At 32.0% G+C, this 17,213-nt stretch overlaps 1 protein-coding gene across 3 annotated transcripts in view; it reads left to right on the forward strand.

Annotated features, from left to right (window-relative positions):
• The first annotated feature begins 4,711 nt into the window (after nt 1–4,711).
• cep170ba (centrosomal protein 170Ba) overlaps nt 4,712–17,213 on the forward strand; it is a 30,917-nt gene continuing 18,415 nt past the window's right edge. For 2 of the 3 annotated variants that reach the window (XM_051133835.1, XM_051133836.1), the window contains exons 1-7: nt 4,712–4,985; nt 5,099–5,162; nt 7,183–7,320; nt 9,842–9,931; nt 11,939–12,017; nt 12,357–12,415; nt 12,996–13,134. In XM_051133835.1, the coding sequence (XP_050989792.1) occupies nt 7,216–7,320; nt 9,842–9,931; nt 11,939–12,017; nt 12,357–12,415; nt 12,996–13,134 (472 nt within the window). In that variant the 5' untranslated portion in view covers nt 4,712–4,985; nt 5,099–5,162; nt 7,183–7,215. Of the gene's footprint in view, nt 4,988–5,098; nt 5,163–7,182; nt 7,321–9,841; nt 9,932–11,938; nt 12,018–12,356; nt 12,416–12,995; nt 13,135–17,213 lie in introns of all 3 variants that reach the window. The other variant, XM_051133834.1, reaches the window with a different exon arrangement.

The following is a 17,213-nucleotide window of genomic DNA, read 5'->3' on the forward strand; positions in this document are numbered from 1 at the left end:
GTAATTTAAAGCAACGTTTCTACACGTCGGTGTAAATACCATGCACCAGTTGTGATTTAATCAGCACAACCACACGTATGATCTTTGTACAGATGTGAGAATCTGTTGCCAGGTTGTTATTGTTATTATTATTATTATTATTATTATTATTGTGAAATGCTCTGATCATTGTTGATATGATGTAATAATAATTACCATACCTACATGAATGTAAAGGCCTTTCCTCTCTTTTCACCTTATGACCTTATTTTATATGCAAAACTATTTTTTCCTGTTTTTAGATCTGAAGTTTCATATGAATTATGCTCTTTCATACTGTCCTCTTTTTTTAAACAACAAGATATTTGACTTTTTTATTCTTTAATTTTGTCTTTTTTAACATGTGGACTAAAGAACACCAGCTTTAGGATACAAGTAATATTCAATTTGTATACACTGTTCAGCTGTTTTTATGATTTTATGATTATGACTTTTTTTTCCATTGAATTGATCAAATAAAGTTTTGGCTAAATTGTATCAGTTGATTATTTCACAATTTCTCACAAAAAAAAAAAATGTTTCGTACAAGATGCTTAAAGTAGGAATTTGACTTTTGGCACAAATATTGCACTATTCCTGATGAGGTACCTGAAAAGTGCTTGAATTATTAAAAGAGAGTGTATCTAAGAAATAACCATATATATATATATATTTTTTTTTTTTTTTTTTTTTTTAGCACATATCTTTCTGATACATGACTTTAACGTGACCGAATCAACTAAATGAGTCATTTACGCTGGAAAGGCTCCGATTGATTCAACCTCGTGACTTCGATCATTCAGCTCAAGCGATTCACTAGCAAAGACCAGATCAAAAGAGCCATTCACGTATAGTGATGAATGAAACGGAGCTTTTCAAAACTCCAAATCAGTTAAACCATTGCGTCGCAAAATGATTCACTTTTTTTCAAAGCGCTCGAGTCGGATCGTTTATTCAGATTGGGACTTCAAATCGCGAATCATTTGCTTTAGATCGGGACTTCGGAGCGGGCTCGGGAATCGTTTGATTTAGATTAGAACATGGCAAATCATTTGATTCATATCGGAACTTTGCAGTGCGGATCACGAATCATTTTATTCAGATCAGGACTTCGGAGAGGGTTTGCGAATCGTTTGTTTCAGTTCGGGCTTTGGTGTGGGCTCGTGAATCATTTGATTCGGTTCGGGGCTTCGGTGCGGATTCGTGAATCATTTCATTCAGGTCGGGGCTTTGGAGAGGGCTCGCGAATCATTTGATTCAGTTGGGGCTTCGGTGCGGGTTCGCGAATCATTTGATTCGGTTCGGGGCTTCGGTGCGGGATCGCGAATCATTTGATTCAGTTCGGGGCTTCGGTGCCAGTTCGCGAATCATTTGATTCAGTTCCGGGCTTCGGTGCCAGTTCGCGAATCATTTGATTCAGTTCGGGGCTTCGGTGCGGGTTCGCGAATCATTTAATTCAGTTTGGGGCATCGGTGCGGTTTCGCGAATCATTTAATTCAGTTCGGGCTTCGGAGAGGGTTCGTGAATCATTTGATTCAGTTCGGGGCTTCGGTGCAGTTTCGCGAATCATTTGATTCAGTTCGGGCTTCGGAGAGGGTTCGCGAATCATTTGATTCAGTTCGGGCTTCGGAGAGGGTTCGTGAATCATTTGATTCAGTTCGGGGCTTCGGTGCGGTTTCGCGAATCATTTAATGCAGTTCGGGCTTCGGAGAGGGTTCGTGAACCATTTGATTCAGTTCGGGTCTTCGAAGCAGGTTCGCAAATCTTTTAACAAACCATTAAGGCAGTATTACCAAAAGCAGAAAATATGTTGCTTTTTGCATTTTTGTCAAACTACTATTTTTTTTTTAATAAAAAAAGTTTATGATTATTGTTATTACAAATTACACCTTAATAATAATAATAATAATAATAATGCCGTAATATATAAATATATATGTAATTATAGAATCATAAAAATAATTATATTTTTATTATTATAATTATTATCAGCCTATATATAGTTATTATATATAGTAAATATAATTATTACTATCATAAGTTCATAAAAACACAACTATTCGTTAATTCATGCCAGCCCAAGTTCATTAAATAATATTACCAGATACAACTTTTGATTTTTAATAATGCATTTGTAAATGTTAAAATTAGCAGTAACTAAGATTAATAAATGCTTTTGATGTATTTTTTATTGTTAGTTCATGTTAACTAACAAATGGAACTTTATTGTAAAGTGTTATTAATATATTTGCATATTATCTTTCTATTTTTGTCATAGCATTTTCTGTTTTACAGCTCTTTTGCTATTTAAATATTGCACAATGACGATTAAACAGTCTGTGATGCTTTTTAAATACATAAATGTTATGTAGGTTGGATACTGGGGCATGTTGTCACAAAACTTCCAACCATCTGCATATTTTTTCCAGAAACTGACCCATCCTGACAAGTATTCATTGGTGTAAAAATTGTGACAACTAGCCCCGGTTACTCTGTGTGTTGTTGCGTTCCTCCTGCAGTCTGAAGCAGATGGTTGAGTCTGTGAGCCAGATGTTGGTTACAAACCCTCACAGCTGGACGGTGTGTAGGACAGCACCCAGAGGAACCGGACGGCCCAAACACATGTGTGACGTGCTGCGAGACTGCAGAAATACACACCTACAGCCCGACAGAAAGCAGAAGCGTCAGCGCTTTCTACCGTCTCTGTGCTCCTCACTGCAACACAACTACACATCAGCCTGTTTTCATCCACAAATACTCTTAAGTTTTAAACACCACACCTCTGTCAGCACATGCAGACTAATGCATGACATTTACATGTTGAGTCTTGCTTTGCTTTGAGTCTTACAAATGATTACAGAAAATAACTACATGTGTTGTTTCTACATGACATTCAGGCCTTTAGTTTGTTCATATGAAGCTCAGAATCAGTTGATCACACCTGTAACACCTGTCTGTTTTATGTTTTTGAAAGAAGTCTCTTCTACTCACCAAGTCTGCATTTATGTGGTCAAAAATATATTTAAAAATGTGAAATATTTTTACAATTTAAAATAACTTTTCTCAAAGATATATATGTTAAACTGTAATTTATTTCTGTGATCAAAACTGAATTTTCAGCATCATTACTCCAGTCTTCAGTGTCACATGATCCTTCAGAAATCATTCTAATATGCTGATTTGCTGCTCAAGAAACATTTCTGATTATAATCGATGTTGAAGACGATGTTGTGCTGCCCTATATTTTCGTGGAGACTGTGATACATTTCCTTTTTTTATGATTCACAGATTAATAGAAAGTTCAAAAGAACAGCATTTATTTAAAATAGAAATCTTTTGTAACATTATAAATGTCTTTATTAACATTTTTTAGCAGTTTAATACATCCTTGATGAAAAAAATATGATTTATTATTAAATCTTAAATTGATAATAATCAAAAATGTTTCTTGAGCAGCAAATCAGTATTCTAAAGAATCATGTGACACTGAAGACTGGAATAATGATGCTGAAAATTTAGCAAATAAATTAAATAATAACATTATATTCACACAGAAAACAGCTGTTTGAAATTGTAATATTACTTCACAGTTTTTATTATATTTTTAATCAAATAAATGCAGCCTTTATGAGCAGAAGAGACTTTTTAAAAACATTTTTACAATGCTAATTATTCCAAAACATATGACAAGTAGTGTATACCATTTCCAGCTGTTAATTTTTTTACTAAATACTGATTAAACAAATGGATTTTTTTGTTATATTTTTTACTCAATTTCTACTTGATAAAATATATATTTTATGGTAATTTTATTAATTTACACAAATTCTCTAGGTCTAGAAATGACAAAAAGTATAATCATATAATCAGGTTTTCCAGCTTTTCATTTTTTTTTTACTAGTTAATGAATAAACATGAGACTTTCTACCTAATAAAATAAATATTTTTATTTAATTTTTAATTTAAACTTTAAATTACTTAACTCTATTTGCTCATTTAATCAGGATTTTCCAAGACTTGAAATTTTTCAAGACTCCTTAATGAAAACAGCTGTTGAAGAATATCTTGATTTAATGTTTTATCTCATTTTGATGTTTTTTTTTTCTTCTTATTTTAAATAATTTAAGTCGTCTTCTCACTTCTTTCACTCTCATCGTCCAGTCCTTAGGAGTATTTTATTTTGGTTCTTACTATAAAATGACTTTCTTTTTGTGGAGAACAGCGCCATCCAGGGGAGAAACAAGCCTGTTTATAATCTTCAGCGATTTTTTTTTCAGTTTTACAGATGGTAATTATTATTATGACTCATTTACAATATATGTGTTGTATTGTAGATGTCCTAAATATTTATGATGTTATATAATGTTTTAACATTTGACAGCCACAAACTATTACTTTTATCCACATTTTCAGCACTAGATCTTTTTGCAGCTTTTTTTTTAAATAAATCTTTCTCTCACTTGGACTATTTTCTTCCACTTTCATTAATTTTATATATTCAATGATATTCACACATTTCACGTGTAAAAATACTATTTGCGGTCACTTAATTGATCAAAAACCGCATTCATATGTATATTTAATTCTGTAACATATGCATTCAAATGAAATAAATCGCATAGATGGGCTTTTATGTTGTAATCCGGTAATTAAAGGTGTTCGTGCGGATCTTGTTTTTCTGGCTGTAGTTTCAGGTGGAGGCGCTGCGTCGTGACGTCACTCACGCTCCGACAGACCGGCCTGACAAACTCTGACGGACCGTCGCGCACAGGGCGGATAAAAGTCTCTATCCATCGGTAACAACAGTAGCGAACCGAGGCTATATGATTTCGCTTCTTCAAACGGCTTTGGAGAGGCGTTAAACCCGCATTTAGACGCTTTCAAGTGTGTCGTCAAGCGCTCGGATGTTCGGGAATGTCAGGAATAAACTTCCTGTTGAGCTTTAGCCGCCCGGAGCTTCACTGAAGGTGTGAGTGAATGAGTGACAGAGTGTTTTACCTGGACAATCATCACTCTTCTGCTTCCAAAAAGTCTTTTTTATGTGTGTGTAAAAGACGTTATTTGTGCTGTCACGTTACAGATGTGCTTCATAAAGCGGGAATATTGACGGTGAGGTCTGGAGAACCGTTGGAAATCCGCGTCTAGTGAGTGAACTCTGAGTTTGTTATTAATGAATGTTGATTTACAGGTTTGTTTGAGCTGCTAGCAGCTAACAGGATTTAATTAAGCTTCTAATTTACACCTGTAGAGTCTCAGAGTTTGTGTTTGTCAAATGTCAGGTGTTTCTGGATTATATTCACAAGGATTATATGTTTAAAGTCTGGACTTCAGTGTTGAAGATGTCAAAACCCTAAAGAAAAAAACACAGTGACCCATATTCCTTAATATTTATAACTGACCTGAAAAACTAGGATATATCTGATTCATTCGTTCATTTGATGACATTGTAGGTCATGCTTTGTCTTTCTCACTAGTCAGTGTGAATCAAAATCCATTTATTTTCAGCCTCAGAATTGACTTTTATTTTTTACTGACGTCAATTAGGTTATGCAGACTATTAGATGATATATTAACCAATAGACAAATGTTTTACCAAGCTCACATTAAGGTATTGAATATTGACTTTTCACCATCCAATCAGTTCCTAATGGATAAAATACTGTTTCTCATTTTTTTTTATTCCCTCAGTGAAAATCTTGTTTCATTCTGAAATTTGTCACTTTATGAAACTTCAGGTTTGCTTTAATCACTTTTTAACCTTTTATCTGAAAAGCAAGGTTATTATAGTAAACTAAAACTTAAACCATACAAAAAAAGTTATTATAGTGAACTAAAAACAGAAAAAAAAATGGAAAAAGTAAAAGGAAAAAAGGAAAAAAATAGTTATCATAGCAAAGTACAACCATCTAAAAAAAAAATTTAAAAGTAGGGCTATTATAGGAAACTAAAACTTAAACCATAGTTTTTTTGAAGTAGTGTTATTATGGTAAACTAAATCCATTGAAAAATTGTAAGAAGTAAGGTTTTCACTGTAATCTAAAACCGTAAGAAATCATTTAAAAAGTAGGGTGATTACAGTAAGCTAAAATGATTAAAAAAAATACAAAATAAATAATAAGTAGGGTTATTACAGTAAACTAAATCCATTAAAAAATAATTTAAAAAAAATGGGTTTATTACAGTTAGCTAAAATTATTAAAAAAAAAAAAAAACTAATAAAAAATAGGGTTATTACAGTATTCTAAAACCATAAAAATAAATAAATAAATAAATAAGGTTTTCACAGTAAACTAAAACTATAAGAAATCATTTAAAAAGTAGGGTTATTACAGTAAACTAAAACCATTAAAAATCATTTAAAAAAGTCGGGTTATTATAGTAAACTAAATTCATTAAAAAATATTTTAAAAAAAATATGGTTATTACAGTTAGCTAAAATGATAAAAAATAAAAATAAATAAAATAAATAAAATAATTTTAAAAAGTAGGGCCATTATAGTAAAATAAACTTAAATAATAAATCATAAATCATTTAAATGGCAAAATCATAGCAAACTAATAAAAATAGGTTTATTACGGTTAGCTAAAATTATTAAAAAATAATAATAATAAAAAGTAAGGTTATTATAGTAAATTAAAGCCATTAAAAATAATCAAAATAAGGTTATTACAGTAAACCAAAACCATAAGAAATCATTTTAAAAATAAGGGTTATTACAGTAATAAGTAGGGTTATTACGGTAAACTAAAACCATAATAAATCATTTAAAAAGGAGGGTTATTACAGTAAGCTAAAATGCTATAAATAAATAAATAAATAAATAAATAGTAGGGTTGTTATAGTAAACTAAAAACTAAACTAAAAGCTAGTTGCTAAAGCAATATTTCTCATTTTTATTTAGTTTAACTTGACCTTTTACACTTTTTAACCTTCGTGCAGTCAAACTAGACCTATAAAAGTACAATAGTTTGTGTGTCTCACTATAAATATGAGATCATAAAAAAACATGTGTAATATATTATTCAAGAAAAATAAAAAATGTTCAGATTGGTCATGGTGTAAACTGCGAACATGAGGACTGCAGCTCTTGTGAAGATTTACATGTTTTCACATGTCTGTTTTGTAATTCAGTGAAGATCATGACCTGATTTTTCCTCCTGCAGGATGTTGGTGGGGTTTTGAGGAGCTGTGTGAAGATGAGCGTCACGTCGTGGTTCCTGGTGAGCAGCTCCGGCACGCGCCACCGTTTGCCGCGTGAGATGATCTTTGTGGGCAGAGAGGACTGTGAACTCATGCTACAGGTCAGATATTAAACACATGTTAAAGACCAAGTAGAATTGCAGAAATAAATTCATATTAAAAATTAATAATCAGTAATATTATTGATTGGACTGCATTGACACTGATGAGAAGAAAATCTGAACTTAATTGAGCCGAATAATGACATTATTATGTTCTGTAGAGTTGATTTATAGCTGAATTAAATTTGTTTCATAATTGATGAAATTTGCAACATTATTGAAGTGAATTGAATTGAGCTTCAGTAAAACTGCTTATGTAACTAATTTCTTAATTGGTGATTTTACAATAAGTGTTAGAAATGTTGCAAAGGTTGTCAATTATGAAACATTTCAGATATAAAGCTGCTCTACAGAAGACAATAGAGTCATTATTCAGATCAATTTTGATTTGAGTCAGCTCCTAACTGATGAATATTACAACATCAACACTGTTATTTTTGTTTATCACTGTGAAGCTGCTTTGAAACACTGTGTTGTATAAAGCGCTTTAGAAATAAATGTGATGTGACTTGTTTTGCATCATTTGTAGTGGTTCTCTAAATGCTTTTAAACGCTGACATTTGTTCCCAGTTAAATTCATGTTGATTGATTCAGGTGATTTGTTGATAGTAGAGAGTAACTAATGGTGTTTGAGAACTGCAGTGAATTTGTTAGCGGTGTTAGTAGCAGCTCTGTTCATGTACACTGATGCGATCAGTTATATTTGCTGCCAAATGAGGCTTTTCTCTTTTTAGTCACTCTCAGATGCGATTATCTGTGATTCACAGACTTTATTTACTGGTTTTATTCATGTTTTGTAAAATCTAGCAGTTTCTTTAAAAAGAAAATGCTTTGCAAAGACTTATAGTTAAAGAGTTATGTCCATTAAACTTTTACCATGATACATTTTACTGAAATGCACAGAAGACTATTATAGTAAACTAAAACTTACACCATAAAACAAAATAAATGAATAAAAAAGTTGGGTTATTATAGTAAACTACAACCATTATAAATAAATAAATAAGTAGAGAATGATGATAAAGTATGGTTCCTATAGTAAACTGAAATTTATATATATATATATATATATATATATATATATATATATATATATATATATATATAAAACATTAAAAAAGTAGGGTTTTTATAGTAAATTAAAACTTAATCCATAAAAAAAGGGTTATTATAGTAAACTAAAAACATAATAATAATAATAATAATAATAATAATAATAATTGTAATAGCAAAAAATAGGGTTATTATAATAAACTAAAACCATAAAAAAAACTAAAAAGTAGGGTTGTTATAGTAAACTAAAACTTAATCCATAAAACTAAAACTTAAAAAATCAGGGTAATTATAGTGAACTAAAATTAAAACCTTACATATTTTCTTTGTATTTGCCAAAGTAATATTTCTTATTTTCATTCAGTAAAATAAGGAGCTAAAAAACAAACAAACAAAAAAACCCGACATGTTAAAAAAAATTAAGAAAAAATAACAAAAACCAACAAACCTGCTAAAACTATAATTAAAACAAAAACAGGTAATATAAAAATGAAAAGTATTTCCAAATATTAATGGAAAAATCTCCCGTTCACTCGTATGGCACGTGCTGTAAAGTCTGAACAACAGGAGGGATGAAGCTTCAGCAAAAAGTCAATTTCTGTCCAAACAAACGTCCCCGTCTGTTTTTCTCTTTCTGTTGTTCTGCTGACACTAGAATGCAGCATTTTGACTCTGTTTATATAGTTCAGTTCATCTGTGGTTAGTTTAGCACGGCCTTCTCACCACAACAGTTTACTCGAGTCAAAAGCCTCGTTCTGTCTATTCATGCAAGCTAAATGTGTCCAAACCTCGGCCTCTCCCTCTCCGCTTATGAATCGCATTCCTCACCAGCCGCCAGATCTGGAGTATGTTCAACTACGTCAGTGCAACTCTTTCAAGATGCACTATCATTAACTCGAAAATGTTATGCAATGCATGCAGATCTTGCATGCAGCTGAAGTATATAAATATGCACTGTACTTTAATTCATGATGCATATTAGGCATGCATGTAAATATTGCAAAAACACGGTATAATGAAGTCCCAGAGTCTCTTAGTGGCTCTGAACAATGACATCAGCTGATGGTCACTAATGAGGCTGTAAATGAGCGTGGGCCGATTTGCTTTGATGCATGAAGACTGCTGACTGATAATGCTGGGTAATTGTGCCTTCCTGTGGCCAAATGTAAATGTTTATCTCCAAGTTTACTGATAGGATTTTCTCCACGGAATAGCCAGTGTTATGCCCTCCTACGCTGATCATATTGTGTGCTCGTACTCTTTGGCCATGGCTCTGTTCTCCAGACTGTGGATAAGAGCTACAGACAGGCCTTCTGTTCTTTTAAAGCACTCTGTCCTGCTGTGTAAATATCTCAGCAGACGTTTTAACACTGAAAGGTTGTTTTCTGGCCCTGCGTAGTGTTTACATTGGATTTGGGTGACTGTTTATTTTATGATAAGCTGCTTTCTGTTCTTTGCACCTTTGCAGTCGCGCAGCGTGGACAAACAACACGCCGTAATCAACTATGATGCGTCTACAGGCGAGCACCTGGTCAAAGATTTGGGCAGCCTCAACGGGGTGAGTTCACTGCGTTCTCTGCATGTCTTAAATGTGCTTTTGCAGTTTCTGCATGCACAAATGCACGAATGTATAGGAAAAATAATGAAATTATTCATGCATTATTTTGCTAAATAGTGTGACTTGAATTACAATTTGAAATGCTACTTGCATTGCTGTTGCATAAAAACAAGTATGTAAAATCAAATTTAAACAGCATTTCTTGTGCAATTTTGACATCATGTGATTTACAAACTAAGCAATGCATGCTTTACTCCAAGCACTTAAGTTTCTGCATTCGTAAATGTGGATTTTTTTTTTTTTTCCCTATTTTATCAAAATATGAAAGAATTTGAAAAACATCATGCATTTCTGCTGTGTGAAATAAAAGTGCAAAATCACATTGCAACTGTAGCTCTCATGCATCCTTTGCGTTTTGTGCAAGCACTTCAGTTTTTGCATGCATGATTTTATACAAGGCTGCTTGATTTGGTTAAAATTATTAATGCATTTTTGTCGAAGTGCGAATATGTAAAATCACATTTCGATATCGTATACTATTTGAACTGAACTGAGCTGGATGATGACATAATTGAATTCAATAATGTACTGCCTTTAACTGAAATTTGAGTGTTTACTGTTGCCCTTTTGCATTATTGATGCACTATTTCCTATTTAATACTGTACAGCCGCTTTGTCACAATTCTGTATTGTTAAAAGCACTATATAATTAAAGGTGACTTGGCCTGACATTTAAACAGCAGCTCTCATGCGTCCTGTGCATGTTGTGCAATTTTGATATCATGTGATTTACAAACTATGCAGTGCATGCTTTACTGTTCAAGCGCTTAAGTTTCTGCATTTAGAAATGTGGATTTTTTTTTATAGGGCTGCTTGATTTGTTAAAATGCAATTTTATCAAAATATGAAATACAATTTGAAAAACATCATGCATTTCTGCTGTGTGAGATAAAAGTGCAAAATCACATTGCAGCAGTACAGTAGCTCTCATGCATCCTTTGCATTTTGTGCAAGCACTTCAGTTTCTGCATGCATGAATGCAAATATGGGTTTTATACAAGGCTGCTTAATTTAGTTAAAATTAATGCAATTTTGACAATTAGTGTGATTGCAAACTACAATTTGACTTACATCTTGCATTTGTTGCTGCAGAAGAACAAATGTGTAAAATCACATTGAAACAGCAGCTCTTTTGCATCCTCTGCATGTTTTACTAAAGCTTCAGTTTTTGTTATTTGTCTGCTGTTATCAGACTATTTGTCAGTATTGCATTAATTATTTTGACCAAATCAAGCAGTCCAATGTAAAGTCCATACTTGCATTTGTGGATGAATAACTAAAGCTTTTGTTAAACGTGCAGAGATTTTAATGTGAATTTTTTTTTTTTTTTTTTTTTTTTTTTTTTTCCACTGTTGCTCGATTTGGATAAAAATATCAATGCAATTTTGGCAAATTGTGATTTCCAAACTACAATTTCAAAAATGTCATGCATTGATGCTGCTTAAGAACAACTTTGTAAAATCAGATTATAACAGCAGCTCTCATGTGTCCTGTGCATGTTTTAAAGGTGCTGCAGTTTCTGCATGCATAAATTCAGTGTGTTATAGGGTTGCTTGATTTATTGTTATTGCAATTTTGATACATAGTGATTTCAAACTACAATATGATTGTTTGCAAGAACAAATGTGTAAAACCCCATGGTGTGAACACTGCAGCTTTGCAAGCAATAGCTTTTTTTCTCCTTATGTAATTGTTTTGCATTTGGTAAGCTGTCGCAATTTATGCAAACATGAAAATAAAGTGATCTTTGAGTGCTTTGCACTGCAACAAAATGAACAGTGTGAGAACTTGAGCCTTTTGCATGTGATATAACTGAAATATTACATCAAACATGCTGAAAGACTTTCAGTCTGAAAACTTTTTTTATAAAGATGTGGTTTATTAATGTGTGAAGTTATTAATGTCTTTCTATCTTTTTTGTTTTTTGTTTTTTTTTTTCATTGCCAGACCTTTGTGAATGACCTTCGCATCCCTGATCAGACATACATCACCCTGAAGTTATCAGATGTCATTCGCTTCGGATATGATATCCTTCCTCAGACTCAACTGAATAAAACAGGCTTGTGTGTCCGGTGTGGTTTGACTCAGGCCTTTAGATTTTGCTCAATGCTGAGAGCGAAATCCTCTAAACCCGCCGTGAAAATGAATAACCTTGCAGAAATACCCTTTGATAATGACCAGAAAAGCAGCTTTCTTGTTTATGAGACAGATTTGCCCAGAAGTTTGCTTGAGGACAGTGTTGTGCTCAGCTTGATAGAAACGATGGTACAAGCGATCTGACTGCGACTCGCTGTTGATCTTGAGGTTTTGTCCTGCTGTTGTTTCCTCTCTCTGATCAATGTAGTTTGTTCTTGACTGTTCACACATTCACACATATACATCCTGGAGAGAAGCCAACACAGAGTCCCCGAGGAAGCCCTCAAGGTAGATCTCAGTCTTTTCATATCATCTCTGTATTCCTGCCCATTAATAAGAATATTCTGGCTTATTTTCAGTGTTTTGTGCATATTGGTTTTCCAGAGACTCTGTATGTAAAGACACACTGAAAATGTGTTTATAGAAATGCACCTAATGTCAGTGGGCTTGTTGGCTCAGCGTAGTTTTGTTAGTTAACATCAGTTAGTGCATTAACTAACAGAGAGCAATGCATTTGTAATAGTATTTATTCATCTTTGTTTACGTTAATTAATAAAATATTTTGTTAGCTCAGATCCATTAAATAATAAATAATTAAATCATTTTTTTTTAGGTAGATGAAATGCATTTGTATTTATATTTTCATTTATAAACATGAAGCTGTAGACAACTCCGAATAGTCTAAATTGTTTGAGCTGCTTATTGATGCATTGTTTGTTGTTCACTGGGGGGTTTTGATGTGGTAGTTGTGTATATGTGTTAATGAGAACTGGTTCTCAATTGACTTACCCGGTTACATAAAGATTATTATTTTTTGTTTGTGTGTTGAAAGATCACCCGTATAATTCATATGTTCTCTGGATTCCAGCATGAAAAATACACCAGTCAGCTTCAGCTGGGTCAAGAAACACCAGAAACCAAGAAACACATGCAGACAGATGAGAGACGCCGAAACGCAGATGCGTTACGTGTCAAATCTGACAAAACGGAGCGGAAAATCATCACAGGTAACGTGAAGATCCTGTACTAATGACATACTTCAGTCAACAGGAAATCAAAATGAACTCTCTTCACTTTTTTAACCCTTGTGCTGTACTGAAAATCTTAAATTTAGTGTTCTCACTCAAAAATATCCAGCCTTTTAAAAATTGGTTATAAATTGAAGTAAAAAAAGAGGGTTTTGTTTCTTTTTTGGAACTGATTGATCATAAACCGCATTAATCAGAGCTCATGCACCTTAGCTTTTGAGTAAAAAAAGCATTATTTGTGGATCATTTTGGCAACGCTTTGAATATTGAAAGGGAACTAATTGAACAACCCGTCTAATTGTACTAATTAAAAGGAAAACAAGTTCATAAAATGATTGAATACAGTGTTTGGTTATTTTTTTTTTATTATATTTTGTTATATTATCATATAATATTAAAATTAAGGCTGTCAGTCGATTTAAAATTTATTTAAATTACTTGCATGATTTTTTGATTAATTAATCTAATTAAATGCAAAATAAATTTGACTCTGAAAATACCCACAGAAGATTATTTAAAGCTATTTTATGTCTATTGAGAATATATCAAGTAGACATTATAAATTGTAGCTTTAGAAACAAATATTTTAAAGGAGAAGTCCACTTCCAGAACAACAATTCCCAAATAATTTAATCACCCCCCTTGTCATCCAAGATGTTCATGTCTTTCTGTCTTCAGTTGTGAAGAAATTATGGTTTTTGAGGAAAACATTTCAGGATTTTTCTTCATATGATGGACTTGATTGGTCCCCCCGAGTTTGAACTTCCAAAATGTAGTTTAAATGCAGCTTCAAAGGCTCATCAGCCAAGGAAGAAGGGTCTTATCTAGCAAAATGATCAGTCATTTTTTTGGAAAATAAAAATTTGTATACTTCTTAAGCACAAAAGCTGGTGTAACACAGGCTCTGGGATGCGCGTTCACGTACTATTGAATCCTGTCAAAAGGTCACGCGGAATGTAGGCAGAACCACAGACCCAGTGTTTACAAAGCGAACGCGCAAAGACTAAGAAAAGTGCAAGTAAGTCAAACGTTGTTTACAAACAAAAAGGTACAACGATGTCGGACGATTCTGAAGTTGTAGGTGAAAATAGGATGGGATTTTTCAACATGCTCTACCTTTTTGAGTCGGAGTACACAGACAATGAACTTGAGGTGATTCGAAGACGTGATTCGTCATAGTAATGGGAAGTTCAGATCATTTTACTGACTCGGACCTTTGAGTCTCATTCAGCAAAATGAACGAATCCTTTTGTTCATTTTAGCAAAATCAGCACCACGTGACCGCCCCATAAGATGAACGAATGACTCGAAAAACCTGAAGACTCGAAACAGGTGAACTAATTCCAGTACAGAACCTAATAGGATGTTGCGCATGAACGAATCACTCCCCGAGACGACTCGTTCTTCCAGAGTCACATTAAAGATTCGTTCAAAATAAACTAATCGTTCAAGAATGACCCGTGGACACGCATCCCGGAGCCTGTGCTAAACGAGCTTTTGTGCTTAAAAAGTATACACATTTTTATTTTTCGAAAAAATGAGTGATCGTTTCAGTAGATAAGACCCTTCTTCCTCGGCTGGGATCATTAAGAGCCTCTGAAGCCGCATTTAAACTACATTTTAGAAGTTCAAAATCTTATTTTATTTATTTTGTGAAACCTTATTACGTATACAGAATAACTGTTTTATAAAAGCAGTAAGCCCAGTGAAGCTGTGGTTTAGTGAATTTATAACAGCTAAGGAGGCTTTGCGTCATGCCTAACAACGCCCCTTGTTATAAATTCAGTGTAAACCACGGCTTCTTTAGCTTTTGACTTTTTTTTTCCTCTTGTTGAATGTCCTATTTTATTGGGAAATGTAATGTTACATAAGTAAAAAATAGGTTGTGAATTTATGTTTGTTGTTTCATGTAGACTTTAAAAACATTTGCCTGATGAATTTATCACATATTTCTTTTAGAAGAAGTGTAATTGTTAGCTAGTTCTTGACATTACTACAACCAAACCGTGTCTTGCTGACCTTACCTGACTTTAAGCCACAGATGAAATGTAATATTTTAGCATTGCAAAGCATATTCCTCATATTTAGTTGTTTTGCAATAAAGGTTTGTGCAAACTTTATATTTCAGAAATTAAAATTTGTGCATTGAAATGTTCAGCATGTAGAATCTGGCCAACAGTGATCACATCTTTGTAATATTTGCATAGTTGCTGAATTACCTTACAAGCACTGTTGTTTCTTTCAGGAAGTACAAGTCTAGTTTGAATATTGCTGGCATTTAAGAGACTGTTGTTTCCATCAGTTTAATGTTTAAAGGAATTGTTCGACCAAAAATGTCAATTTTTGTTAATTTACTCATTTTAAGGCCATGAAGTCACTTACATCTTGGGTTGTCTGAGGATGAGTAAATTAACAGCAAATTTTCATTTTTCAGGTGGACTTGCCCTTTAAGACACAGGGGCTGTGTTTGATTGTGAGGCGATTAATCGGTTTGCGGTTGGCATTGCCTCTGCTGCAGGTGCTGTGATGGGATTATTGTTAAACCCTGTTAAAGTAGCGTCACACTCGCTCCGCCAGACTCTCCCTGCTGATCTGTTTGGACTTGTTTATTTCACATGTGTTTCTTCATGCATTGCAAAGTCAATCAGCACTATTGCTAGTGCTTATGTTGAGCGTAGTAATATGATCAAACCTCTCAAAAACTGATATCAGTGAACAGGGGCTCACAGAGAAACATTTGTTTAGTGCTCTTAAAGAGGGATAGTGTTGCTCATGGGAAAATGAGGCGTTTCACAGTTGACCGAACTGGAAGGCCTGAATCATCCATTGAAAATGGAGTTGTTCGTAGATGATGTGAATTTTCCAAACTGTTGTTCATAAGGAAACTGCAGGTTGTTTTTGAGCTTTTTTTTATTTTATATTATATTTTATTTTCAGTGTAATTTTTATTAGCTTTTGATTTTTGTGTAAATGGTTTTATTTTTTTTTAAAATAATTTTTAAATTTTTTATATATATATAATTTTTAGTACAGTGAGTTGAAGTGTTGTTTTAATTAATATTTGTAATATTTTAGCTAATATTTTGAATGAGACTTTTTTTTTTATCTATTTGATTTTTATTTTAAATAATATATTTTTTTAAAAGTATTAAATTGATTTAGATTTAACAATGTCACCCGTTTATTTTTATGATTTTTATAAATGTAGTTAAATGATTATTTTAATTAAATGACTGGTTTTATGTATTATTTTGTATTGGTTTGTATTTTTATTTGAATTGTAAATTATTTTGTCTTTATTTCTAAAATAATATCACAAGTTTTTTGATTAATTTATTTTATGATTTTTATTCAACCAGTAATTTTATTTTTAGGATTATTTATTTTATGATTTTTTTTTTATTAATCTGATTTATTTTTGATTTTTGATTTTATTTGTTTCATCATTATTTTATTTTGTATAATTTGTATAGATTTTTTTTTAAAGTAATATCAGGTTTTTGATTTTTATTTATTGTATGATTGTTTATTTGTATTAACTTTATTATTTATAATTTTAAACAATTTATTTACATTTTAGTTTATTTTAGTACACTGAGTTGAAGTGTTATTTTAATTAAGAATTTTAATATTTTAGCTAATATTTTGAATTAGAATTTTTGTGTTTTTTGTTTTCATTTTGAATTTAGCGAAAGGTTTATTATAATGGTAAAAAAAAAAAAGAATATTATTATTATTTTTGTAGTTTTTTTTTTTTAAAGATGTAATATATGGTTTATTTTTATGATTTCTATTTATTTGTATTATTTTTATTTACTAGTATTACATATTACATATTATTACATATTATTTTTTATCATTTTGTATAAAAATAAACATTTTTAAAGCTTGCAATTTAGATTTATATATATAAATATATTTTCTATTATATATATTTATATTTTATATATAAATATAAAAAATATATATATATTATTTTTTTTTTATATATATATATTTATATTTGTTTGTTTACATTTATATTTGTTTTATATTTAGTTGGTTATTTTTCTTAATTT

This window comes from Labeo rohita, chromosome 17 (assembly GCF_022985175.1).
Source record: "Labeo rohita strain BAU-BD-2019 chromosome 17, IGBB_LRoh.1.0, whole genome shotgun sequence".
NCBI classification, from domain to species: Eukaryota; Metazoa; Chordata; class Actinopteri; order Cypriniformes; family Cyprinidae; genus Labeo; species Labeo rohita.